Genomic DNA, 26618 nt, shown 5'->3' on the forward strand with positions numbered 1-26618 from the left:
AATTGTTGAAGAAATGCTGACTTCACCAAAACCTCCCCCATAAAGTTAGCACATATTTTATACACATTTAACCTTGTATAATTTGGCCTTTCTGGAAATTCTTCTCTTAAAGAAGTTTGTAAGAAGCCTGTCTTTTCCTATGAAACTAAACAATCTCAATAAGATATATTTTACATGAAAGACAAATTATAGAAATGTAATGGAACAGAATAACTAATATTTACTAAAAAGTCTTGGAGCGAATTTTGATAAATGATCCATGTTTGTGAGTTGCCAATTAGGAAAAAGACTTTGTTTTTATTACTTCTGTTAGGCAAATATATTAATCATACATTTTAACCTCCATTTAACTGATCTGGAATGAACTGGATGGAAAAGTAAGTCTATTTCAAATAAGAAATTTCATGTGTTCACCAAACGTTCACTAAGCAAGAGAGTTAACACTGGATGCCACGGACTTACATTGTTCTAAGTTTCTTACATCTACTAACTCATCTCAAGTCTCACAAACCCATTTTAAGTATTTCTTCCCATTTTAGAAATGAGAAAACAGGATTCAAAAAGGAAACTACTCAACATCCCATTGCGAGGAAGTCGTGAAGACAGTGTGGTGCTCAATTAAAGATATTATTCTTTCTCGAGCAGAATTCTGAGGCATCCAAGATGTGATACCGGCCATTGTGCAAGATTCTGGAACGGTAGATGAACCTATATGTGACTCTTTTTCCAACTCAAGCAATGCCAAGGCCGTGCAGAGGCAAATTTATCACCAAACCAGATACACTGTTTTCCACTCCCAAATCTGAATTCGAGCTTCTCTGAAGAGAAACCCCATCACCTCACTTCGGAAGCAGTCAACTCTAAACACGAATTACACACGCAAGAGTAAAAGAGGTATCACACTCCTAAGACAGGCTGTTCTGTAACCATGGTAATAGGTAAGCACGAGAACAAGCATTAAATAAACCCGTGCTTAATGTATCATTCTGTAGCCCTAGAACCACGGAACTGGCCTGAACCTCCTCAACCAACACATCACGGACAGCTTGTCTCTTCCGCCTCATCTCTGGAAGGGAGCCAACCCGCGACCGCCTCGCACATCAGGCAACCAGGAGTGGACCGAGCGCCAAACAGCAAAAAGCTCAGAGAAGCTTCCACGGCTAATGCCATCCCGCCGCCACCTCTGACAGTCCCCCAATCTCTGAACTCAATTCTTGCCCAGAAAAACTCCATATAAACTCCGTTTCTAGCTCTGCTGAGAAACGCTGTGCCTGGCCGGCGTGGCTCTCCCCATCCGTAAGCACTAGACTCCAGACTCGGCTTCTCTGCCTCAGGTATCAGACGGTGGCTCCACCCCTCGATGCACAGCGCGCGGCTTCAGCGTCAGCAGACAGGAGCCCGGCACTGCCCGCATTAAAACAACGTCACTAACATTCTTCTAAGCCTGCTACTGCTGCGCCCTTCACGTCAGTACGACGCAAGGGTCGTTTCATTTGAAAAGCTTTGAAAGCAACACTACTTCATAAATAAAGTAATTCAGGAGAAAAGAATACATATTTAAATAAAGATGATGCATCAAGTACAAATAACTGAACATCTTGCATTAAAGTACAGGTGCCTTTTAAGCGTTGTAATATTTCTTGAAGCTCACTGAGAATCAAGAATGTAATACATACAGGTTTTGAAGGACTTTTGAAAGATTTAAATTATTTCACCTATGTCTGCACCCCACTCCTTACACAAAATAAATTCCAGATGGGTTAAACACTTAAATATGAACAGAAAAACTTTTAGAACTAAATACAGACGGTTTTTCAAATTACATCAGATTAGGGAAAGAACTTTTAAGCTGGATACGTAAATGTGATGATTAAGAAATTTTGCTACATCAAAATATTTAAAACTTTCCACAAAAGACTCTAAAAAACATTGTCCTTTTTTGTTTGTTTTTAAGATTTTATTTATTTATTTGACAGAGATCACAAGTAGGCAGAGAGGCAGGCAGAGAGAGAAGAGGAAGCAGGCTCCTCGCTGAGCAGAGAGCCCGATGTGGGGCTCGATCCCAGGACCCTGAGATCATGACCTGAGCCGAAGGCAGAGGCTTAACCCACGGAGCCACCCAGGCACCCTGAAAGACACTGTTAAAAGACAAGCTAGACACTGGAAAAAGGGATCTGCAAAAAATATAAATTACAAAGATTGTTATTCAAAAGATATGAAAACTACCAAATCAATAAGAAAAAAAAAAGAAGAGAGAAAACGGACAATGCAGACCAAAAAGCTCACAAAGAAGAAAAGTAGAAGAAAAAAAATTTTTTAAGTGTTGAGCACCTATGTGTAACCAGGAAAATGCAAATTGTACAGCCACTTTTGAGAGGTACTTGGACAGACCTAGATACATTAAAAAAGCAGCTCTTCTGAGGAACTCACGGTGGAGGACAGGAAGGTAGCGGAGCCTCCCAGTGGCTCTTAAAGCTTCTGCTTGAAAGCAGCATGCATCCTTCCACTCAGAGGTCACTGGCCAAAGGCCACACGGCTTCTTCTCACTTCAGTAGGAACAGATATATGATATTCATTAAATTGGGGTCACTGCAAATCATGGGGCCAAGCTTGACATCAGTGGTCATGAACATACACAATTAATATTTTAATCAATAAAACATCTGCTATACTATCTTAGCCAAGGAGCCCATCACCTCACACCTGGATTATTAAATCTCAGGGGAGGACTGATCCTAATATAGTCTGGCCCCAACAGAAGTGTTCCCACAGATCCTTTGGGGTCTCCCTGCTTCTAGTGTTTCCATATAATATCAAAAGTGAAGTGCCTGCTGTTTTATTATTTCCTAAGTGTTATTATCCTCTTGTCATTCCCTTGCTCAGAACCTGCAGTAGCTCCCTATTGCCACGCAGTTCAGATCTAAACTCTGCAGCCATACCATACCGTGTGGTGATTCCATTTCCCTGTCTGAACACCGTATGAATTCTTAGACTCATCTAAAAGGAGACAACTGCTAGTCTGACCACGTGTACACTGCAGAATAGCAAATTGCTAGATAAAACCTAATTGTACATCAGTGTGCCTTATGTATATTATGGAATATTATGCAGCAATTAAACCCAATTAATGAAGTGTGAGTGTATCAAGTCCCCCAAACATGCTGTTGAATGAAAAAAGCAAACTGCCAGAGGATATGTCTAATATGTACATACATCTATTATGGTTTTTCAAACAAAAGGACTGAGACCCACTTCAGAATAATTATGACAAGATATGTAATAATGTAATAATAATTCTGGATGATGTGGGTAAAAGAATGAAAGTGGAATTTGATTTATCTTTAGTTTTTATTCCTTAAAGAGGGACAGAGAAATCTGAAGCAAATACAGGAAAAAGCTAATATTTGATTAATTTCAGTGATGATTACCTGGAAATCCGTTATATATATATATATATATATATACACACACACACACACACACACACACACACACACTATGTGTCTACGTTTCAAATATTTCATAATTAAGATGAAAAATGTCTTAAACAAAAACAGAAGTAGGGGAATTTTTTCCAATAGTGAAGATAGGAGTAATTATAAAAGTACAAACAAAAGACTTAGTTTCTATTTCCTGCCCTAAGTTCTACCAGCTAACCTTCCTTTTAGACACAATAGGCAAATAAAAAATAAAACTAAATAAAAAATAAACTTGATTCCTTTCCAACCACCCCTGTTATGTAGGTTCTAAAACTGAGGTGATCAAAAAGCAGGTAATTAGGCTATAAACAATCAGAAAATCAACCCTTAATAATGAAAGTCTGTCTCACCTTACCTCCTGTTCCCACAGCACTGTAAAACTCTAATGGGCATATTATAACATCCTGCCTTGAATTATATTTATATGTCTATGTCCTCTCCAGTTATAAATGATAGGTATATCGAGAGTAGAAAACCTGCTCTTCAAAGCCTTTGCAAAAAGTCAGAGACTGCAGAGTAAATGATCACCAGCACTTGCCATACTCAGAGGATTATACATGCCCATCCCTATCTGACTGTTCGAATAATGTTCCATCTTAGAATCTCAGTATATCATATTTAATTTTTAATTATTGGACTTTATAGACTAAGATATTACCATCCCTGAAGTTTTATAATTCTTTCTCTTATGATAAAGCCGGAGGGAATAGCGTAAGCTGCTTTATTTAGGTTAGAAACTGAGTGGTAGGGTGCTTGTGTGGCTCAGTGGGTTAAGCGTCTGCCTTCCGCTGGGGTGGTGATCCCGGGGTGATCCCTGGGTCCTGACATCGAGCCCCACGTCGGGCTCCCTGCTTCTCCTTCTACCTCTGCAATCTCTTTCTCTCATGAATCAATAAGTAAAATCTTTTTTTTTTTTTTAAAGGGTGATTTAAAAAAATGAGTGACAGAGGTCAAATCTTTCTTTTAGCTAGCCATCAATTTGAACACAGCTGTCCTGTTAGCCTTTGCCACCTGTCCATCGATCTCACCTAACCAACCAGGAGGCAAACCTTTATCCGTGGAACCAACCGTTCAGGAAGCTGTTACTGTCAACCCAGCACAGGTCCGGGTTCCTACTGGGCTCCTGCCATTTGCTGGGCTGGGGAGTAAGGCCGAAAAAGATCAGTGTGACATGGTTCAGTCCTTTGTTTTCAGTCAATTCAAAGAGGACAAAAAATAATTCCCAAACCACCTGCTCTGATTTATTTTTGTCCTGCCGACTTCCCAAACTTCATCTGGTTTATTATTTGAATTTGGACACAATCTCCAACATGACTAGGAGTTTTTAATAAGTTCCTGATGAATTCTATTTGGCCTTTATAATTCATGACTTTCTCCTGCTTCCTACTTAGAGAAACAAGAACGGCAAATAACTTCTGAACACCTTTCTCTTAACGTGTAGTTCATGATTCTGTTCCATTCTTTCCTCTCATCTTTTGGTGAAAAGTGCTTAAATTTGTTTTCTGAATATCCTCAACATAAGACAATTCTGAACTGGTTAGGTGCAACGGCCATACCAATTTGAGAATTCGGTCAGCTTCGAATTTCACGGAAGGCAATCTTCTAGCTCCAATCAATATGCTCATCAATCGTTTGTCTCCAGGAGGGTATGAATGACCCTCTCTGTGGAGTGACGGTGAGAGAAGCAGGACTGACTGCTCCTCTGAGTATGCATTCAGAACAGGTAAGGTCTCTGCTCGGCCGAATTCTTTCTGAGGAGGGTGTTCCACGATACAGCATTTGAAGGGACAGGTAATACCTCCCAGCACAACGCCACGGCGAGCAAAGGAAAGGAGAACCGCAAAACCTTCTTGATTTTTTCCATAAAGGAAAACACGACTCTTAGAACACAACGTCTTCCGGAAGACCAGAGCCGGTATTCGTTGGCTCATTTGCATGCTGAGAATATTCTAGCTCATGTTCAGATTTTCTGGACAGAAAAGAGAATAATAAAAACCACTGTTCGAATTCAGTCTTTCTTAAAAGCCAATTTGTCTTCTCAGCGAAACAAAAGGAATCAACAGAATAGTGAAAACCTCACTCTGATTTTTGGCTTTTGAATGTTTCGCTTGCTTGAGGTGACATTCCAAAGACAATGCAGCTTCTAGATTTTAAAAGAAAAACAGTAATTTTATCCCATGATATACTTCAATATTTCTTATTACAGAAACACACATACTTTTAGAGTCTAATTTACGAAGAAACAATGAAAACAAATCCAGCTTCATTTGCTACAAAGTTGTAAAACTGGCATTTTTACCTTCTCTGTGTCCCTACTCAACTCTTAGGAAGATACTACCAAGAATATAAATCAAAACAGAGTATTCACACCTCTGAAATATTTAATTTATTAGAAATAATCTATCAATAACGGTAATTGGTAAGTTCTGTTAAAGTTGATATGTGGGAGATGCCTCGACTTAACAGCGAACAACAGTTGCGCACACTTCTTCCCAAGAGCACACCGAGGGAGGCAGAGCAGATTTCTGAACTCCCGCTGCCTGAACCCCCAAGCCCATGCTCTAACCGCCAAACCACACAGCCCTAGAGGGACGCCTCTCCTGGAAAAGCCACCAACCACGGAAACACGTGTGAGGGCACAGAAGCTGACCTTTGGCCCTAACCAGCCACACCGAAACCCTGCCTCGTCTCAGCTCTCCAAGGCGGCCACACCAGCCTTCCTTTAGGTCTCAAATTCGCCGAGGCCATTCCTCTCCAACATTACAATCATGACCTAGTACTCAGCGAGTCACCCGGGTTTTCAAAGTGCCAATAAAAAGGTTTAATGACTTCTCTGATGTAGCATACTTTCTGTGACAGAGAGGACTTTTGATAATCACTGAAGACGTTAATTAAATGTACTTGTTTGCAATGTAGGCTTAGAAGCTTGTTTTTTATAATTCAGAGGCCCTAGGGCAGTATTTTGAGGAGATAAAAAGGTTCTTTCTGCAATCCTACAGCTAAATTAGCACCGTGACGTGAGGGAAAATGAAGGTGGGAAAAGGAGGGAGCAGGCGTGAGACGCATGAGGTTATCATCATGGACCAAAAAGTGACAAAACTAAGTGTTAATGAGGGACAAAAAATAAAGGTAAAAATGGAAGGAAACAAAAATATAGGGCAGGGAGCGGAAAGGACCCTAAACAGTGCTCCAGGCTTCACCATTATACTTTGGTTTCTCTTTTTTTTTTTTAAATTTTTTTAAGATTTCTTTGACGAAAGAGAGAGCGAGAGTGTGACACGCGCACACCTGCGTGCACACACACAAGGAGAGGGAGCAGCAGAGGGGGAAGCAGGCTCCCCGCTGAGGAAGGAGCCCCATGTGGGGCTTGATCCCAGAACCCTGGCATCGTGACCCAAGCCAAAGGCAGAGACTTAACCACTGAGCCATTTAGGCGCCCCTATACTTTGGTGTATTACTATCATGACTGACTGATGGTTCTCAATCTTAACGCATAATGTAGTATTATTCATCATCTTCAAAATCATTTTAATACCATCAGCATTTGCCCCGTACTCTTAAGTCTAAGGACAAACACATCTTTTTCATTACCATGAATTTTAGAGTTCCAGCTATGTACACAGCACTGTGACAGGCATGAGGAGCAGAGACATAAATAACGAGACAGAGTTCCGTAGATAATTTCTCTGAATATACACAGTCATAGCATGGCACAACTCGACAAGCTTTCATCGAGCACGTACTGCGCGTTGGGCATTCTGGGATGTGAAGCGGGTGAATGAGTGGGTCTGTGCTCTGAGTGCATCCAGCAGCTCAAGAGAAAGACAAGCACAGCAGAAACACAGACTGACCTGCAACACCATGCGATCAAGTACGGAATCGCCAAACAGAGACTGTGAGTGATCTAGTAAGAGAAAATAATTATGGACTGGAAAAGCTTCATGGACAAAGTAGAGCAGAGCTGGGGTTTGGGGGAGTTACAGATAAGACAGAGGCAGGGCAGGGTCCCTGGGGAGAGAAAATGTCAACGAGTTTAAAATCCGCTTGGAGTCAGGACTTAGCGCAGGAGATAACCTTTTGAGCCTGCTATGGCTTTTTTGTTAACAGAAATCCAACCAGAATTTGCTGAGGCAAAAATGGGAATTTATCAACTCATACAAGGAAAGGCTGTTCAAGCAAAACACGAGGATAACAGTGATCTGGCCGGATCTTGGGAACGACTGAAACCAGGAACTCCATCTGTGTTACTGTTCACAGGCTACAGGCTCTGTCACACAGAGGAGAAGTCTTTGGTTTTACATCTTACCGTTTCCACCATCAAACGTGGATGCATGAGGGCAGCAACAAGAAAGGGGAAGAGAGGTACCGCACAATTCTTCATATGACCACACAGAAGTTACATGTAAACAACTGACCTTGAGTGGTAAGAAATGACCAAGGAACAAAATAAATTGGAAGCCTAGCAGAACCCCCCGTTTTGGAGAGTCCCATAACTGACTAAAACGTTACCTTTATACAAAGCACTGTCCTACCACACTGCGGTGTACATGCGACATAAGTAAGATGTTATTTGCAAAAACACAACAAATCAAAGTGAACCCTTCTTAAGAATTCGCCCCACACAATCTATCATCTGTTACTTGAAGCTCTATCTTTTCCTCATTAATTTTTATACAGTTCACTAAAAAGTGGTTAATTATTTCACTATTTCAAAAGAATGATTACTTGTTCATCAAAAGTTACCTAGATGCTAAGAGAGGCGCACGGAAGCTTTCAGGGAGGGAGAGTCCGGATGCCTGCGACTCCGTTCCAGTTGGTTCCACGGCACCAAATGCACCCATGTGCGCGCGATGAAGCAAATCATAAGAGACAAGCAAATGTGACAAAACTTTGACAACTGCTGCATCCCGGTGAAGGATATGTGAATATTCACTACACCACTTCAATTTTTCAGTATATTTCAAAATATTTACTATAAAAAGTTGGCGGGACGTAGAGGTCTGACAGAGGATTCAAATCTTAATGATGATCTAATGACGACATAATGAAAGCTTAAGAAAAGGAAGCGACGCTGCCGGTAGATGCACACAGCCGGGTCCGGTCCGACTCGGAGGAAACAAACAGCGAGACCGACTCGGTTACTGTAACAGACCCCAAGTACGGGGCAGGGGCCTGGACAGAGCAAGTGGCTGCGAGAGCAAACCAGGAGTGGACGCTACGACACTGTGGCGGGTACTTAACTCGCCCAGCGACAGGTGAGCCTACGAGAGGGAGGAGGCTGAATCCATGGCGGTGCCCGGTTCTCCCGCAGGGCAGAGGATTAGAGAAACGACTGAAATAGACACCATGGGGGGGGGGGGGCAGATCTGCTGGGTTAAGACAAAGTCTTCCGCGAAACAGATTTATATATTGGCTTTCCCATGTAGATACAGTTCACATTTCAAGTGGTGGGGCACATGGTACGATGGCAGCGGGAGCCCCGAGAGACAGCAACCACACAAGCAGCCCGAGAGGCGAACACACTGGGGCTGGAGCCCAAGGGAGAGCAGCCCATATGCTCTCCCCGTGAGCCACCTGTTTCAGGGTCTCGATCCCTCTAGCCTGGAGGATTTACAACATTTCAGGAGTTTAAAAAAAATTTCAGAAACTGCAGATAAAATGCTTCAGTTGGCAAGAGTGAACCTCACTTACTCCCACAAACACGCATCGAGGTAGCTCGCCTGAGTAGATGGGATGCCCCTCCTCTTGCTTTAGCAATTTTCAGCTAAATGGCCTCTTGCGAGGAGTTCATCTCTGGCTTAAATTTAACAGAGAAGAACTTCATGGATACATAAAATTCCTACCTATTAGGGGTCATAAACTTTCAGATTTAGCAAAAAACCAAGCAACTGCTTTGCATAATTACATTTTTTAAAAGTCTCAGTTTGGATGGCCAGCCACCATCATTAACAGCATATAGGGTTTAATGTCTCACTTCTCTTGGTGTGGAAACAGAATTTAGGGCCATTGAAGGGGAAAGAAGAGGGGCCACGTCATTTTCACGACAGATTTGAGAAATGGCCCCGGGCTGGCACAGACGGGAGGGAAGGAGGTCCTAGGAGACATGGAGACACAACTGGTCTGTTGTGTTCATGTTGAGGACTGACCTAGCAAGAGAACAAGGTGGTAGACAGCCCAGCTGTCTTCATGGTAGAGTATCAGCGCAAAGGCGGAGGGGACTGAGTGCGGGGTCACGCAGCAGAGCCGCACTGACAGAAACGGGTTTATGCTTGAATTCTGGATTCGATTCCTTTCTTTAAGAGAGGCCTGCATATCACCAGTCTTTCTTCAAGAAGTTTGTGGGCACTGTGAAAGAAGCGACATTATTATTTTTTAATCTCAAAATGATGAGCCATAGAAGTAGGTAATCAAATTCCAGAGAATAGCAAAGATAAAAGGGAATCGAATTACTGTATTGTTATCACAGAAAAAAACCCAAATCAAAAACAAGAAAATAATGTCCTTCTCTTGCTTTTTTACATCCCTTTGCAACTCACTCTAAGTGTGCTTTCTTCCAGGACACAGGGCAAATGATTTTCCTCAAACCCGTGTCTCCACAGTATCCTCTACACTCAGCAACACAGCACTCACCACACTCTATTATCATTTACGGTCTCTTTCTCTACAGCCTCACTGGGTGTCCCTGCCATCGGTGATGACGAAGTGCCTGGCAAACAGCAGATGCCCAGAAAAGATACCCAGAAAGAAGAAGATGGATGAAATCAGTCACTGTAGGAACCTTGTAAATCATCTCCGGCCCCATATGTAAACCAACATACGTTGTATTGAATTTGAGTAAATACATTCCTCTTCCCAGATATATTTTTGAAACCAGGCATTCTTGGGGCACCAGGATTGCTCACTCATTAAGCGTCTGCCTTTAGCTCAGGTCAAGATTCCAAGGTCCCAGGATCGAGCCCCATGTGGGGGCTCCCTTCTCCACAGGAAGCCTGCTTCTCCCTCTCCCACTCCCCCTGCTTGTGTTCGCTCTCTCGCTGTCTGTCTAGGTCAAATAGATAAATAAATAAAATATTAAAAAAAACAAAAATGAAACCAGGCATTCTTTGGATCCCCAATACATACACTTTGGCCACTTCATTCTGAAAGTGCTACAGCCTTTTCCCTCTATAATATCCTTCCCCTAAATACACTCTCTAGAGCAGCCAACTCAAGCAAGTAAATGAGAGAAGGTATCCAATTAAATATTTCTCTATACGGAGTCATTCACTTATTCAATAAATATTTATACGGGAATACAGCCCCTACGAGAGCAATTACTGCACCGGGCCTCATCTGACTTCTCATCTAGAGAAGACAATCCAGAAACACAGAGTGGACGCCGCGCTACAAATCGACCGCATGCCTCGAGCAAGTAGGTACTTATGAGACCACATAACAGAGGAACCTAGCTCAGTCTGGAAAGTCCAAGAAAACCCGTTCAAAAGAAGGAGCACTTCAGCTAACGTCTGAAGTTTGAACGCAACAGCCAGGTGAGTCCGTGTGTGTATCACAGTCCCTGAGGTGCAAAACTGGTCACACTCAAGACCCAGAGAGCCGGAGCAGAGGCTGGAATAGGAAGTCCCGCAAAGCCTCGTCGGTCACGGAAGACCTTTGACTTGGTTCGCAACGGCATGGGAAGCTCGATCGGATTTGTATTTAAAAATAAAACCACCACTATGGGGTGGGGAGCAGATGATCCCCAAGGCTGCTCTGGGGAATATGGATTTTGGAATGGACACAGGGAGGCCGTTAGTATGCCCACCTGGAGAGCACGAGCGTGACCCAAGCCGGGGCAGCGGCAGGGAAGATGGAGAAAACCGAGCAGAGGAGGACGCCTGGGAGACAAACTTGGGATCTGGGGCCTGACTGGATGAAAAGGTGGAGGAAACGTAGGACAGTACCCTCAACCTGCTTCACTTGTCTTTAATAACAGGAAGGAAGGAACTCTGGAGAAGGTGGTCAAAGCTGAAAACTTCCAGTTACAAGATTCATAAATTCTGGGGATTATAGTTAAAGGAAAGAAAAGCAATGAAGGAGGAGATTTTTCTATTCTGGAAGGAGTAGGAAAAAAACCACGGGCTGATTTAGACACGCTTACACGGAAATGCCTGTGAGACAGCCACAGGCGACGTGAAAGAACTGGCGCGCACGTGCAGGAGTGGGCTCTGGGGAGCCCCGGCACAGACGGCATCCCCGGCACACACGGCATCCACGGCATCCACGGCACAGACGGCATCCACGGCACACACGGCATCCCCGGCACAGACGGCATCCCCGGCACACACGGCATCCCCGGCACAGACGGCATCCCCGGCACACACGGCATCCCCGGCACAGACGGCATCCCCGGCACACACGGCATCCACGGCACGGCCGCGGCCAGATCACCTCGGGAGAGGGAGGAGCGGGGCGAGAGTCGGGAATGTGAAATCAAATGAAAACAAATATACTATCTTTTCTATTTTTAGGTTTTAGAATATAAAGATATTTTAATTACCTACATATTACAGTATCAAGCACTTTATGGTTATAACACTAATACTTAGCCATCACTTTTTAAAAGTAACATAATGATCGCATAGCCAATTACGCAAAGCTACAGACTCGATTTTATATTATTGATGAGACCTGCCGACAGGGAGGAAAGGGGAGTGGAATGGGTCAGCCTATTTTCACGTGCCTTTGTGAGACCTGTCTTCAAGCGGCCGGATCCATGACGGGCCCCACATACAGTCCCTGCCCCGAGTCCTGGACCAGCAGCCGCCCCTTGTGTGCGCGGGCACAGCGGTCACAGTAAGACCTGCGTCCGGCGGGGATGCCGCCTTCTTTTTTGCCTCCACGTCTGTGTCCCACGCTGTTCTCTGAAGTTGCAATTTTCCAAGTCGCAACACATTTATTTATCTTCGAAACATCGAAATGTGTTGAAATACAAATCTTTCCATTTGGATTTTCAAATGAAAGAAAAATTCTGCTATGTAAAGTTGTTCCTCAAGACAAAGAAAATTCTTTACGCTGCTATGCACTCATTGTAGAATCTCATTTTTCCAATGTAATCAGTTATTAGTGAAATCAGGAAAGGCATGAATCAAAAAAGTGAGTAGAAAATATACAGGTTTCAGTGAGTTTAGGAACGACTTTAAGTTTGAAAGCCCAGGAGAGCACTGGTAATGAAAGCAGCAAGTTCATCTGCTGGCAGACTTAAATCACTGTAAGCTGAAATGACTATTTTGACCCCAAAACTGTTTAAAGACCAAAGATTAATACATATTTCACTGGGTGGGGAAAGGCTTAGATTTTTATAAATGCCTTCTTGGGGAATTAATACCAACCCGAGTAGGTCCTCATCTGCTAAAACTGATTGAGGTTTATAATCAGACCTGGAGGGATTAGATGACTCATAAAATCATCAGAGCCCTTTTAAGATTATTAACTTAATCTCAGTGACCCCGTTCTTCTGTGGAATGGCCAAAAGCCAAGACACAGAGAGTTTCTGGGTTGACTGCCAACGAATTCTGAACAGAGGGTTTTTTTCGGGTATAAGGTATCCCACCAGTTTATCATATAACGAAACCTGGATATAAAGCCATCCAGAGTCATGGGATTTAGCGAGAGAGATCTGTCGGATACTGGAAGCCGCTCGACAGCAGGTGTGGAAGCCAACGGCTGAAAGGACCGACCAAGGCACCCTAAGCCACCGGTTCTCGTAAGGGTTAAAGCCTTCCAGAGGATTAGTTACGCTGCTGTCACACTTACTAATTTTACCCATCACGTGTGCACAGGAACAGAGAAACTTCACATGTTAAGAACATACAAAACTGTAATTTGAGTCTGAATGTTACCTTTGCCCTCTCACAAGGGCCTAATTCACAAGGGCAGGTTTTCTTAACATTTCTGGGGTCAGAGATTCCTTTGAAAATCTCAGAGAGACTCCGAATACTAGACAACTGCAGACTGCATCATTAATTTCAGGCTCTCCATGAACCCCCTTCACCCTTCCCTTGGCTGCTTAGTCCCTCATACACACAGTCACGCCTCGTGCCTGCTCTCCGCTCCCGTGAACTTACTTACCTGACCCCCCCCCACCCCCCCCCACCCCCCCCACCCCCGCACTCATCACAGGGAGTTACGGTACTTCTGACTCCTTCCTTTCTCTTCAGACTCCGAAGTCTTCACCTCCTACATTTTCACATCCCACACTTAACCAAGCTTTATTAATTCACAAGACCTTCCCTCTTTGGAATACTATGGTACAGAAGGAATTTTACAATACACACTCTTTTGATTCTTCTCATTCACAAACTTGAATCAGTTGACAGGGAAGTTTAGATGATAAAAACATTCACTCATCCTAGTCATATTTACTGAGGGGGAAAACATCAGATTGTCCTTAACGCTCAGCTTTATCAGACTTTGTAACTGCCAGGGGCTACCACAACGTCTTTTCAGATGCAGATGTGTTCTAGCTTGTGTCACAGACTTTTCAAACACTGCCAGGGCAAAGCACTTAGGGAAAGGTCACTTCTACCTCATTCTTGTTCTAAGAGCATAGCGTTTCAAGAAGTCTTACTATAATCTGCAAAGTGAAAATTTTGTATTTTTAATTATTACATATTTTAATTGATATTAGATACTGTTCCACTATAAATAACACTGGAAGATGAGATTAGTTGTTTCATACATTACTAAAAAATTTTCTTGCTTATGATTATGAATGAGAGTTAAACTCTGATTAATTTAGGAAGTATTATATCATAGCTTTTCTGCTAAAAATCCAAAATCTAATAGCACAAATATATTAGAAACTATATTTTGGGAAGTACTTATTTTATGAAAAGAAGGTATCTGTCTGTAAAGGTAAAACTTTGGAATATATCAATTCATTTAAATAAATAAGTAGATAGATTTTTTCTAACTGTAGATATATAAATTTAATTAATCATAATTTGTATTTCATGACATACTCTTATCACTGATTCATGCATAGTTTATTCTTAGTCAAATATTTAAATAAACCCTACTATTCCTGCTACTTTTGGTGACATTTCCCCCCCTTACATAAAAGGTTTGGCCTCCCTGTTTTCAATTTTACAATAAATAGATATTCTTTTGGTATCTTTGGTAACATTGTCTCAGCCACCCGGGCATTTATAAACTCTACTCATACAAACACGAAAGAAGATGTTCAAAGTTTTGAAGAACCATAACCCACTTCACTGTATTGAGCATATTTTGACAACTTAATTTCTATCCTTTCCAAAAACAGGGGAGTAAACGAGGGTGGAATGGGCCACAAAATCCAGTAAGTCAGAAACTCCAAGAGACTTCCAGCTCCTGGTTATTGCTAATCCACTAGGAAAAACAAATCATCCATCTATCCATCCTGTTTATTACAATAAAGCAGGGGAGTAGTTACGTGGGAACAAATTGTACCATGTCCCTCAAGTACCTTCCTCAGAAATAAGCCAGGGTCTTCACAACATGAGCTCTGGCTTGAGACTGGACATTTCTACCAGCTTCCAACTAACTGGTCACCTAAAACCAACTAGCATTTAGGGCCACAGATATGAATCGGTATTGCCTTACCTGCGTACGAGTTCTCCATGTCCACAAAGACAACAAATGGATTAAAACTACACCGTTTTTATTTTTTTTTTAAAGATTTTATTTATTTACTTGACAGACAGAGATCAGAAGTAGGCAGAGAGGCAGGCGGAGAGAGAGGGGGAAGCAGGCTCCCCGCGGAGCAGAGAGCCCGACACATGACCTGAGCCGAAGGCAGAGGCTTTAACCCACTGAGCCACCACCCAGGCGCCCCCAAACTACACCATTTTTAAATAACATTTCTTTACTGAACAGAAACAAAACTGAACTAAGTACAATAACTGATAATACTAATGAATATTTACTTTTGAATTATTTCCTAATTATGATATAGAAACCTCCTTCAGAAAAATGCACATTAAATAGAAATCAAGATCTCACTCACATATAAATGAAGTTCATTTTAAATCTTAATTTCTGTGCAAGACATAGAACCTTAACACAGATATCTTAATAGGCATTATCAACTAAAGGTTTCAGAGAAGCTTAATACAGTATTGGGGCGAGTTACAGTCTGGGTTCACCAGATTCCAGCAGCAGATTTGCTAGGTTAGTAAGGACAGACAAAGATTACCATTTCCTTGACACACTCTACCCTACATGAAATGAAATACCCTACTCAGAATCACTTGTTTTAGGCCCAAGGGAACGGGCCTTTATAGTCACAGACCTCATCACCAAGTACTTAAGAATACTGCCTGGTCCTACGGACACAAACAGTCATAAGAGAACTTAAGAAGCAGACCATGGGCTATGTTCTAGGCATATGGGCTGTGCTTACACAAAAGGCGAACTAAAGAGACATCTCCAAACCATCTTCAAAGGAAACGGAGGCTTTTTCTTAAGCTTATGACGTACTGCATTACAGCACAGAGCTTTCAAAGTTTTAGAATTTCCCAGGTAAATACTACAAAGTAGATGGAAAACACTGTTTCCATGTTCCAGCTAAAGCAATCTGGACAAAAGGAAATTCAGACACCTACACTGAGCCAAGCCAACGAATATGACAATGCTGGAGCTAAACCTAGTCAGACAAATCTGAAAGAGAGTCCAGGTCAATATTTACAAACTCAACTGTGGAGGGGAGGGGGGGTGTCGTTATGTTTCAAAAAAAGTATTGGGTCGTTTCCGTTCAGTCACATTAAAAACATTACAAAACCACCACGAAAACAAACTGAACTCAAATTCAACACAATGGCATGTGTTTTTCAACCAGTAATCAACACCAAGAAATAGCTCCCTTTGGTTACTAAAATCCTGGAAAGAAATCATAATTACCCCATCTGGGAATATGGCCTTTAAAGCATGAGTACTTCAGATAGAACAGTCCATTTCTAATCCCACTTCTCTTATCGATTCTCAAATTCATTGAAATAGGGGGGGAAAGTAAATAAATAAATAAATAAATGCTTTCATGGATGGGAGGTTTCAATAAGGTTTCTTTAAATCAACAAGTTTAAATCAAGTTATTTGAATTTAGTGAAAGTATAGTTAGGAGAAGGAAGGGAAGAATGGGTGGAGAATCAGAGCGGGGGGTTGGGGGGGGCACTAACCATTGAGCCTAGGGACTCCGAGAAACAAACTGAGGGTTTTAGAGGGGAGAAGGGTAGGGGGATGGGTGTTAAGGAGGGCACGTATTTCCTGGAGCACTGGGTGACAAACCATGACCCATGGAACAGTACATCAAAAACGAATGATGTACTATATGGTGACTAATTAAAAAAAAGAAAGCATACAGTAATACTCCATTGAATTTCATAATTTTTAAATTATAAGTTATTAAGTGTGGTTCCAGCTATACAGAATTGGGGGAAAATGTTTTAACTTCCGAAGCACCACTAGGCCCAGCAAGTCCTAGGCGTTTACTGAAGAGATAGGAGGATGTGCACACCCAACGATTTGTCCAGGAATGCACCAGCTTCACTTACAATAGTCAAAGCTGGAAATGACCCAAATCGTCATCAACAGAAGGAAGCGATACACAAAACTGGAGTAATCCCTACGATGGGCTACAGCTCAGCAGTAAAAGGAAACTACTGAACACGCAACAATATGGACAAAACCTATGGAAATTAGACGGAGCTAGAGAAGCCAGACACAAAAGAGCGCATGCTATATGATTCTCTTTATGAGGCACCAGAAAATGCACAAAATTAGTGTATGATAAAAGTAAAACAGTGTCATCTCTTGATAAGTGGCAGGGATTGCTTGGGAAGGGAGCAGGAGGAAACTTTCTACAGTGATGAAAAGGTTCTCTATCTTCATAGGGTTGATGGTCACATGAGCCTATCCATTTGTCAAAAATATAAAATAGTACACCTAAGATATGGACATTTTGATGTATGTGCATTCCCCTGCCACCCCCCCCCCCAACAAAATCCCACACAGTGGAAATGGGCGCATGGGCGTGTGAAACGACTGTGGCCAGATTCAGCCACTGTCACGGCTGGGAGACCAGTACGGGCTTCTTAAACGCTGTTGTGTTTACTTCCTATATATCTGACATTTTCCAAAATCAAAGGGCTAAAATATGTTATCAGTGAAATGTACCATCAAAAATTTTATACCATGAATATGTATCTCTCAAGAAGCTTCTTCTGTGTGCAGAAGACATTTAGAAAGATGCGTGGAGGTGCCCTGGGTGACGTCACGTGGAGAATCTGAAATGCAGCTCACGATTTTCTCGGGCTCCCCTCGCCCCACCCCCAGCAAGCCTCCCGGCTAACGGGCCATCAGAGTGAATAGGGCATGGTTTCTCAGCTACCACTAGCCCCCAAATTAATTCTCCCCTGGTCCCTCACATCCTTATTTCTAACAAACACCGGTGCGGATGGAGAAAGCCAAGTGGCTGCCTGCACTGGAGACAACGGACCTCACAGACCTCCACCTCAGCCTTTACTCTCTCTGTGCTCTAAAGATGGTGTTTTATAATTAATGAGAAGACAACAATTCACTTTTTTTACGTCCTGATTATTTCAATCTCCTAGTCAACTCTTTACCTTCACTTTCTAATTTCTCAGGAATACACAGATATACATTTTCAGAATAATAACATCCAGAGAATACGAACCAAGGTCAATGCTCAATTTCTCTACTGTGGACTGACGAGGCCCAGTCACATACCAGTCACTAAATATGCCATATTAGTTTTCAAAGTTTTGCTTGTGACAATTCCTATACTTTTTCACGTAACGTGTCCAAAGAATTAGAAGCGCCAAGCAGAGTCAAAGAATTAACCTGAGCTCCATAACGCTATTTTAAAGGTATATTAATACCTCCCAGGTCGTAAGGGGATCGTAAGTGCACGTGGGTGAAGGATCTGGACAGGTGTGATGAGCGGACTCCCTGTTGGCATCGATCAGTTCTCTATCGTCGGAATGGGACAAACACTGAAATCAGCTAAAACCAAACATCTAAACTTCAAGTAACCTCCACTTACAAATATGTCTACCCAACATTCCTTTAACACATCCCTCGCTAAACTCCGGTGCAGAATTTCACAAGATGATGAGGCCGCAAACGCCCAGAAAGGATCAGGAAGATCCTTGACGCCAGCATTTCTGTTCATTCATTCACTCACCCGTTGAACGCATTTATCCGCGCCCACGCACAGCAGACGCCCTTCCAGGTCTTCGAAATACACAGAATATTGAACTAATAGTGAACAGAACAAAGTTCATGTCCCCACGGAGCTTACGTTCTAGCAGGAGGAGGCAGCCTTAGAGGAAGGGCTGAGGGTAGTAAGCGCCGGGGAGAAGCAGCAATACAAAAGGGCATAAGGATGACCATGTAGCTGAGCTGGTCAGGAAAGGCTTCTTTGTGACAGTGACACTGAGCAAACCTGAGGAAAGTGAAGTTTCAGAATTCCAGGCAGAGAAAATGGCCAGGCCAGAGGCCCCACGCGGGAGCCCACTGGCAAAAACGAAGACACGGGGAACCAGTGTGGACGCACCGGAGTGAGGGAGGGTCAGAGAAGGGAGAGACAGGAGGGGGAGGGGTGCCCCCAGGCTCTAAGCCTCAGTGGGCCATTTTCCGTGTCTGGACATCTACTGTGAAAGAGAGGGGCAGCCAACCGGAGGGCTGGGGGCAGCACTGAGCCCACGGGATGTTTTTCAAGAGATCATCGGCTGTGAGAGCAGAACAGACACTGAAGGAACAAAGGCTTCGTAAACCGGAAGACCAGTTCAGTCCGCGACAATGTGCGCAAAGGAATATTTTAACTCATTTGTTGATTGGTTGTATTTCATTAAAGGACACGGTATTTCAGTAACTAAAAGCGCAATCAACTGAGTTGCTGCTCTCTTTGCCACTGGCTCTGGGAAGTGAGTTTTTGAGGGAAAGCAAGAGTCGTAATCGGTTACTTTGCAGGCTCTGGTTGGATCTGCTTGGTAGTAATTCCTTTATTTTGATTAACCTAATATGTAAATAAGAGAAAAACTGCGAGTTTCCCAAACAACAACCGTTTTCAAAAATATTTTCACAAGTAACAGAAAATAAGCATTTTAATTTGCAGCTCGATACAAAAGTTTTCCTACGTTGCAGTTTTTCATAACCTCCATCACAACATACACCATAGTAGTCAAAAGCCATTTAACTAACTAGTATTTCTGAAAAAAGATACATCAAAATAAAAATAGGCTGCAAAGCACAGAACCCATCACCACTCTCAGACCTGTTTTGTCATTGACGTCTGAAATCCGTCTGGGCCGGACCGGCTCTCAGCTGCTCTCCTGTCTTTAGTGTCCTTAAGTTCAACCACCAGCACGTCTCGGCAGCCTCGCCCGAGCCGTGCTGGTAGCACTCGGAGTCGCAGAAGGCCGCGAAAACCGTCACACAGCGCGTATCTTTCAGGACTTGTACCCACGCCTGAGTGTTATTAACCGGTTTAAGAGGGTGTCAGAAACGCGCGCTTCCCCGCACACCCCGCTCAGAAACGCGCGCTTCCCCGCACACCCCGGCGATTTCATCCTCCGCTCGGACGCATTAAGTCCTCCTGTGGGACCCGCGGCCGCAGGCCCGAGCACCGCCCGGGCGATGAGCACCAGACCAGACGCCGGCCCCGCTCTCCAGCGTCTCGCGCTCGACGGCCCGTAGGTCACCAGGCAGGACTTTAAAACAAAAACCAATGTTAAAACACAATGCACCGTGGTTTTGTGGGAAGCTAAGGCCACTGGCCCCAAAAACGGACGGGGTTTTCCCTTGTACGTAGCAGGAGCCCCGGCAGCAGGACGGGCGCGGGGGCGGGGCGAGGCCGCGAGCACGGACCGTCCCGCTGTCCGTCCGCCCACCGGGCTCTCGCGGGGGACCGGGCCGCGGTCCGGCCGCGCACTCGCCCTCGCCGGGCGGCGCCGGACCGGCCGCATCAGGCTGTGCCCACCCGCGCGGGGCCCCTCCGCGGACCTCGTCGTCCCCGCCCGCCGCTCCTCCGCCTCTCCTCGCGTCCCGCTCCTGCTCCGTTTTGCCTCATTTCGTCTTTTCACACGGACGGAATTCTTGCAAACGGACCTCAACCCTTCTGGGACAAGAAAACCCAGAAATGGAAAATAAAACGATCGAGCTTCCTCGGGATCTAAATTTAAACGCGGCGGCGGCGCGAGCGGCCGGGAAGGCGCGTGGGCGTCCGCGGCGAGAAGCCGGGGTCTCCGGGAGCGGAGGCGCCGGGGCGGCCGGAGGAGACGCGCGCAGGGAAGGGCTCGGCGAGGAGCGAGGGAAGGAGCCGAGGCCTCGGGCGGTCCCTCGCCGGCCCCTCCCGACCCCTCCCTGGCCCACTGCGGGTCCCGCGCCTCCCGAGGGCTCCCCCCCAGGGCGGGTCCCCGAAGCGCGAGCGCAGCCCGGGCCGCGGGCGGGGTCCGGGCAGGTCCGCGGAGGCGGCGGAGGGTCGTGCGCGGGGGTCGTGCGCGGGGGTCGTGCGCGGGGGGCGAGCGCGGGGGGCGAGCGCGGGGGTCGTGCGCGGGGGGCGAGCGCGGGGGTCGTGCGCGGGGGGCGAGCGCGGGGGGCGGCGACGAGGCCCGCGAGCTCCCCGCGGCGACGCCAGGGCCGGGCCGGGCGCCGGGACCTACCTGCCGCGGGCCCGGTGGGGCGCAGCGCCGGCGCCTCCGGCCTCTCCTCCGCCGCCTCCTCGCGCTGCCGCTGCTGCTGCCGCTGCTGCTGCCGGATGAGGCTGAGGTCGGAGCGGCCGAGCTCGGCGCGAGCGGCCGCGGGGACCAGCCGCGCCTTCAGCAGCAGCGCGGCCAGGCCGAGCAGCAGGGCGCAGGGGACGCGCCGGCGGAGCCTCGCCATGGCCGAGAGCCGCAGGGCCGCGGCGGCATATTGCGGGGCTCGCGGCGGCGGCGGCGGACTCCCGGGCTGCGGGCTCCCTCGCTCCGGCTCGGCCGTCTGCCGCGCGCGCCTCGCGGGGAGGGGGAGGCCGGGGAGGCGGCGCCGGGGACGGGGGCGGCGGGGGTGGGGGAGGGCGCAGCGCGGCGCACGTGACGCGCAGGGCGGGGCGAGCCCGCAGCCGAGGCCGGGCCCCGCCGCCCCCCGCCGCCTCCCCGCGCGCGGCTGCGGGGCACCTGCTGGGCACCTGCTCGGGGCACCAGGTCCGCGCGGTGCGGGGGCGCGGGGTGGCGGTCTCCGCGGGGAAATGGGAAAGAAGAGGCTTCCTGGGGGCTGGTCGGCGATGGGACCCTCCAGCCCTACGCAGACACGTGAGATTTTGCGGAAAGGTGGATAAAATTCCCACCACCTGACCCCAAGGCAGCGGCGGAGGTGGAGCATGGGTTCCGCGCCCGAACCACCTGCCGCAGCGCCCGCCCGTCGTTAGTCGGGACCTCTTCGCCCTGCAGGCTTGGCCGCACCACGGCCGGGAGAGGCCGACGATCAACACGGTTCTACCGATTTTAACTCAACCGCCTCTCTCGGCTCAGGCGGGAGTTTCTATGTTCTCAAATAGTCTTCATTACATTTTGTCTGACGGCAGCGTGCCCTTTTCATTTGGTCAAAACCCCCCACATTTCCTAAGTGGGTATTGGGTGCTTACAGCGGGAGCGCATGTAGTCCGCGCTTGGGATAAGCGAGATCAGTCCCTGCGTTTTGGGAGCTCCTCCCTGTTAGGGCCGAGAAATGTATAAGCAAATGAGCATCCAGGGTGGTCGTTACCCCTGGAAACATACTACAACGTGCTAAGGTTGCCCAGAATGTGGAAAAAGGTGACTGTGGTGTGGGGAGCGCGCTCTCAAACCCCAGGGGAGGCGGGACACGAGGAAGAAGAGGTCCACGCGGAGATGGTGCGAGCAGGTGGTCTAAAAACTGGAGCAGGGGTGTGTTTGTGTAGCCTAGAGGTGAGCAGTGAACACTGTATGCTTGGAAAACTGTGAGCAATGACTGCTGCGAGTGTTTTAGATGGAAAATGAGAATGAAAATGAGGTCACTAAAAAAAATAATAATAGCAGGGCGCCTGGGTTTTGTCGTCAAGCGTCTGCTTTTGGCCCCGGTCATGATCCCAGGGTCCTAGGATCAAGCCCCCATCCAGCTCCCTGCCCCGGGGAAAGCCTGCTTCTCCCTCTCCCACTCCCGCTGCTTGTGCTCCCTCATTCACCGTCTCTCTGTCAAATACATAAATAAAATTTAAAAAATCTTCCTTTTTAAAATTTTTTTATTTATTATTATTTTTTATAAACATATAATGTATTTTTATCCCCAGGGGTACAGCTCTGTGAATCGCCAGATTTACACACTTCACAGCACTCACCATAGCACATACCAACGGCGATGTACATAACCCCACCCTCCTCTCATGATCCCCCCTCCCCCCAGCAACCCTCAGTTTGTTTCCTGAGATTAAGAGTCACTTATGGTTTGTCTCCCTCCCGATCCCATCTTGTTTCATTTATTCTTCTCCTACCCCCCAACCCCCCATGTTGCATCTCCACTTCCTCATATCACGGAGATCTTATGATAGTTGTCTTTCTCTGATTGACTTAATTCACTAAGCATGGTACCCTCTAGTTCCATCCACATCGTCACAAATGACAAGATTTCATTTCTTTCGATGGCTGCATAGTATTCCATTGCGTATATATACCACATCTTCTTTATCCATTCATCTGTTGATGGACTTCTAGGTTCTTTCCATAGTTTGGCTATTGTGGACATTGCTGCTATAAACATTTGGGAGCACGTGCCCCTTCGGAGCACCACGTTTGTATCTTTAGGGTAAATACCCAGTAGTGCAATTGCTGGGTCGTAGGGCAGCTCTATTTTCAGCTTCTTGAGGAACCTCCACGCTGTTTTCCAGAGTGGCTGCACCAGCTTGCCTTCCCACCAGCAGTGTAGGAGGGTTCCCCTCTCTCCGCATCCTTGCCAGCATCTGTCATTTCCTGACTTGTTAATTTTAGCTATTCTGACTGGTGTGAGGTGGGATCTCATTGTGGTTTTGATTTGTATTTCCCTGATGACGAGTGATGTGGAGCATTTTTTCATGTGTCTGTTGGCCATCTCGATGTCTTCTTTGCAGAAATGTCTATTCATGTCCTCTGCCCATTTCTTGACTGGATTATTTGTTCTTTGGGTATTGAGTTTGATAAGCTCTTTATAGATTTTGGACACTAGTCCTTTATCTGATATGTCGTTTGCAAATATCTTCTCCCATTCTGTCAGTTGTCTTTTGGTTTTGTTAACTGTTTCCTTTGCTGTGCAAAAGCTTTCGATCTTGATGAAATCCCAATAGTTCATTTCTGCCCTTGCTTCCCTTGCCTTTGGCGATGTTCCTAGAAAGAAGTTACTGCGGCTGAGGTCGAAGAGGTTGCTGCCTCTGTTCTTCTCAAGGATTTTGATGGATTCCTTTCTCACATTGATGTCCTTCATCCATTTTGAGTGTATTTTCGTGTGTGGTGTAAGGAAATGGTCCAATTTCATTTTTCTGCATGTGGCTGTCCAATTTTCCCAACACCACTTATTGAAGAGGCTGTCTTTTTTCCATTGGACATTCTTTCCTGCTTTGTCGAAAATTAGTTGACCGTAGAGTTGAGGGTCTACTTCTGGGCTCTCTATTCTGTTCCATTGATCTATGTGTCTGTTTTTGTGCCAGTACCATGCTGTCTTGATGATGACAGCTTTGTAATAGAGCTTGAAGTCCGGAATTGTGACAAAGACTATAATAAGAGATGAGGAAGGACACTATATCATACTCAAAGGGTCTATCTAACAAGAAGATCTAACAATTTTAAAAAATCTTCTTTTTAAATAATAGCAGACACTTCTGTAGAGTTCACCGTGTCTGGGCGCTATTTAAACCTTCATATACATGAACTCCTGTAAGAGCTTAGGCGGCCCTGTAAGGAAACTGAAATTTATGCTGCAAGTGATTGTGAAGTACTGAAAGAAACCAATCAGGGACCCGACTTGGTACCAGTCGGCCCAGCAGGATCACTTTGCTCTCAGCATGGAAGATGATTACAGAAGGATCCATCAGAGGACAGCTGGTCAGTTTAGAGGTGTTCCCAAAAGTGTGAGGAGCTGCTCAAGTCTTGTGACACTGGAAAGGAGAGGAAAGGCATAAGAGATTCAGTATACCGGGCTAGAAACACAGAGAAAGTTGACTGTTTGGGTGGGGTAGGGAGAAGGAGAAAGACACCCAAATTATCAGACTGGGATCTTGGGTGTCTACTTCTAGCATCATAAAGATTAACTGGTGGTGTGGACTGCAGAAGAGACCAGAAGCCATGCGTGTTCCTTTGTGGTCTCTGTATTTGGAGCACCTGCGGAAACCCCAGACATCTAGCATAATGTCAGTGGGGTCTGACTGTGACATCACCTCACTTCCTACCGTAGTTGATTTAGCTGATTTGGCTGATTGGATTGTCCCATTCCACACTCACCACTTTTCTTTTCCTTTTTAAAGATTTTACTTATTTATATGACAGAGAGAGAAAGAGAGAGAGCATGCAGCACAAGCAGGGGGAGTGGCAGAGGGAGAGGGAGAAGCAGACTCCCCACCAGGCAGGGAGCCCATCTCAGGGCTTGATCCCAGAGGCTCTGGGAACAACACTGAGCCAAAGGCAGCCCCTTAACCGACAGAACCACCCAAGCACTCCAATACAATACTCACCATTTTTCTGCATGGTTCTCCCCAGTGTTTCAAACTTCCTGGAAAAAAACAAACTTCTCAGTAGGGGTAATTTAATCTTTGCTCAATGATATGAAAATAGTACCTATATAACCACAAAGAAAATAATAATAGTAATAATAATAATAAAAAAATCATAGCCATTTTATATATATTATCTCACTGTACCCTTAGAACAATCCTACAGAAGAGCTTTCATTATCCTGTTTAGCAAAGGGAAACATGGAGAATCAGAGAGGCTAGCTACTGTCTTACCCAAGGCTGAGCTAGTAATATGTGACTTCATCCTTCTGCACCATTGCAAACTTTTACACGAGTTTGCATTGTTTTTTAGTGATTTTTAGACAAAAAGGAACTGTGTGAGCTACATAAGTTTTGGAAAATAGATGCCAGAGTGAGACCCTTCCCATTAAACACCTCTGTTCCGTCTTGGCTTTGCGTTGCCTGTGTGAGCAGGAGCTACTGGGGAGGAGGCTGAATGCAGAGAGCCTTCATTAGCCTCATCAAGCTGTTTTTGTTGCATTTTCTTCCAAGTTACCTCTGCTCCTGGAGAGAGGGGAGGAGAAAATGGAAACAGCTCCAAAAACCTGACTGGCAGATCAAAAGAAAAGGAATGTGGCCAGGATTTCTGTCATCTGTCTTATGGTGGCCAAGTCTTTAATATGTTAGAAACTGATCTTCCAGCGGCAAAGCCACTGATTTTATGGAGGGTGAACATCGACTTCTTCAATACTGTGGACTGTTCAAAAAAAATACTATGGACTGTTTAAAGAAATAAGCTTTGTCTATCAAGATAATTTTTAGATGATTTTTAAATGCTCCATTACTCATATAGCTTATGACTAATTTCTGTGCAATGTACAAAAAACATATTATTTGATGCAACCAGGAATAGTAGTGAATAAAAAGAAGTTGGCCAAGAGACAAAAATAAAATATATATATATATATCTTAAATGTGTTTTAAACTGCTTATTTTACTTTAAAACAAGCAAATGTACATTTATTTACCATCTTCTAACCACATCCTAGGGTTTGAAGTCATAAACCACAATTATAATACACCTCTATTACTTGCAGTTTAAGTGAAAAGAGTTCTTAAACACTCTTGACAAGCAATCTGAGTTCCAAATCTTTCTATTTAAATTTTTCCCAAATTTTACAATCTTTTCACCCGTTTAGTATTAAACTCTGTTTTCACAGAAAAATATGCTTTGTTCAAATTTATATTTCATCCATTCCTTAAAATACATAGAACTGGCAAAAACATGTTTAGGAACAAACATAACCGACTCTTGGCACACACACAAACCAACTGGGAGAGCCAAACCAAGCAAACGTGCAGGAAGCTGTACCCTGCTAACCTCTCAGTCAGTGTGCTTTACAAAGGAATGG

At 45.2% G+C, this 26618-nt stretch overlaps 1 protein-coding gene across 1 annotated transcript in view; it reads right to left on the reverse strand.

Annotated features, from left to right (window-relative positions):
* FAM171B (family with sequence similarity 171 member B) overlaps positions 1–21504 on the reverse strand; it is a gene marked incomplete at its 3' end in the record, with an annotated part of 60538 nt that extends 39034 nt beyond the window's left edge. The window contains exon 1 of the mRNA XM_080799273.1: positions 21179–21504. Coding sequence (XP_080655399.1) covers positions 21179–21398 — 220 coding nt within the window. The 5' untranslated portion in view covers positions 21399–21504. The remainder of the gene's footprint in view (positions 1–21178) is intronic.
* Positions 21505–26618: the final 5114 nt, after the last annotated feature.

The sequence above is a fragment of the Martes martes genome (assembly GCF_963455335.1).
Source record: "Martes martes genome assembly, chromosome: 3".
In the NCBI taxonomy this organism is placed as follows: Eukaryota; Metazoa; Chordata; class Mammalia; order Carnivora; family Mustelidae; genus Martes; species Martes martes.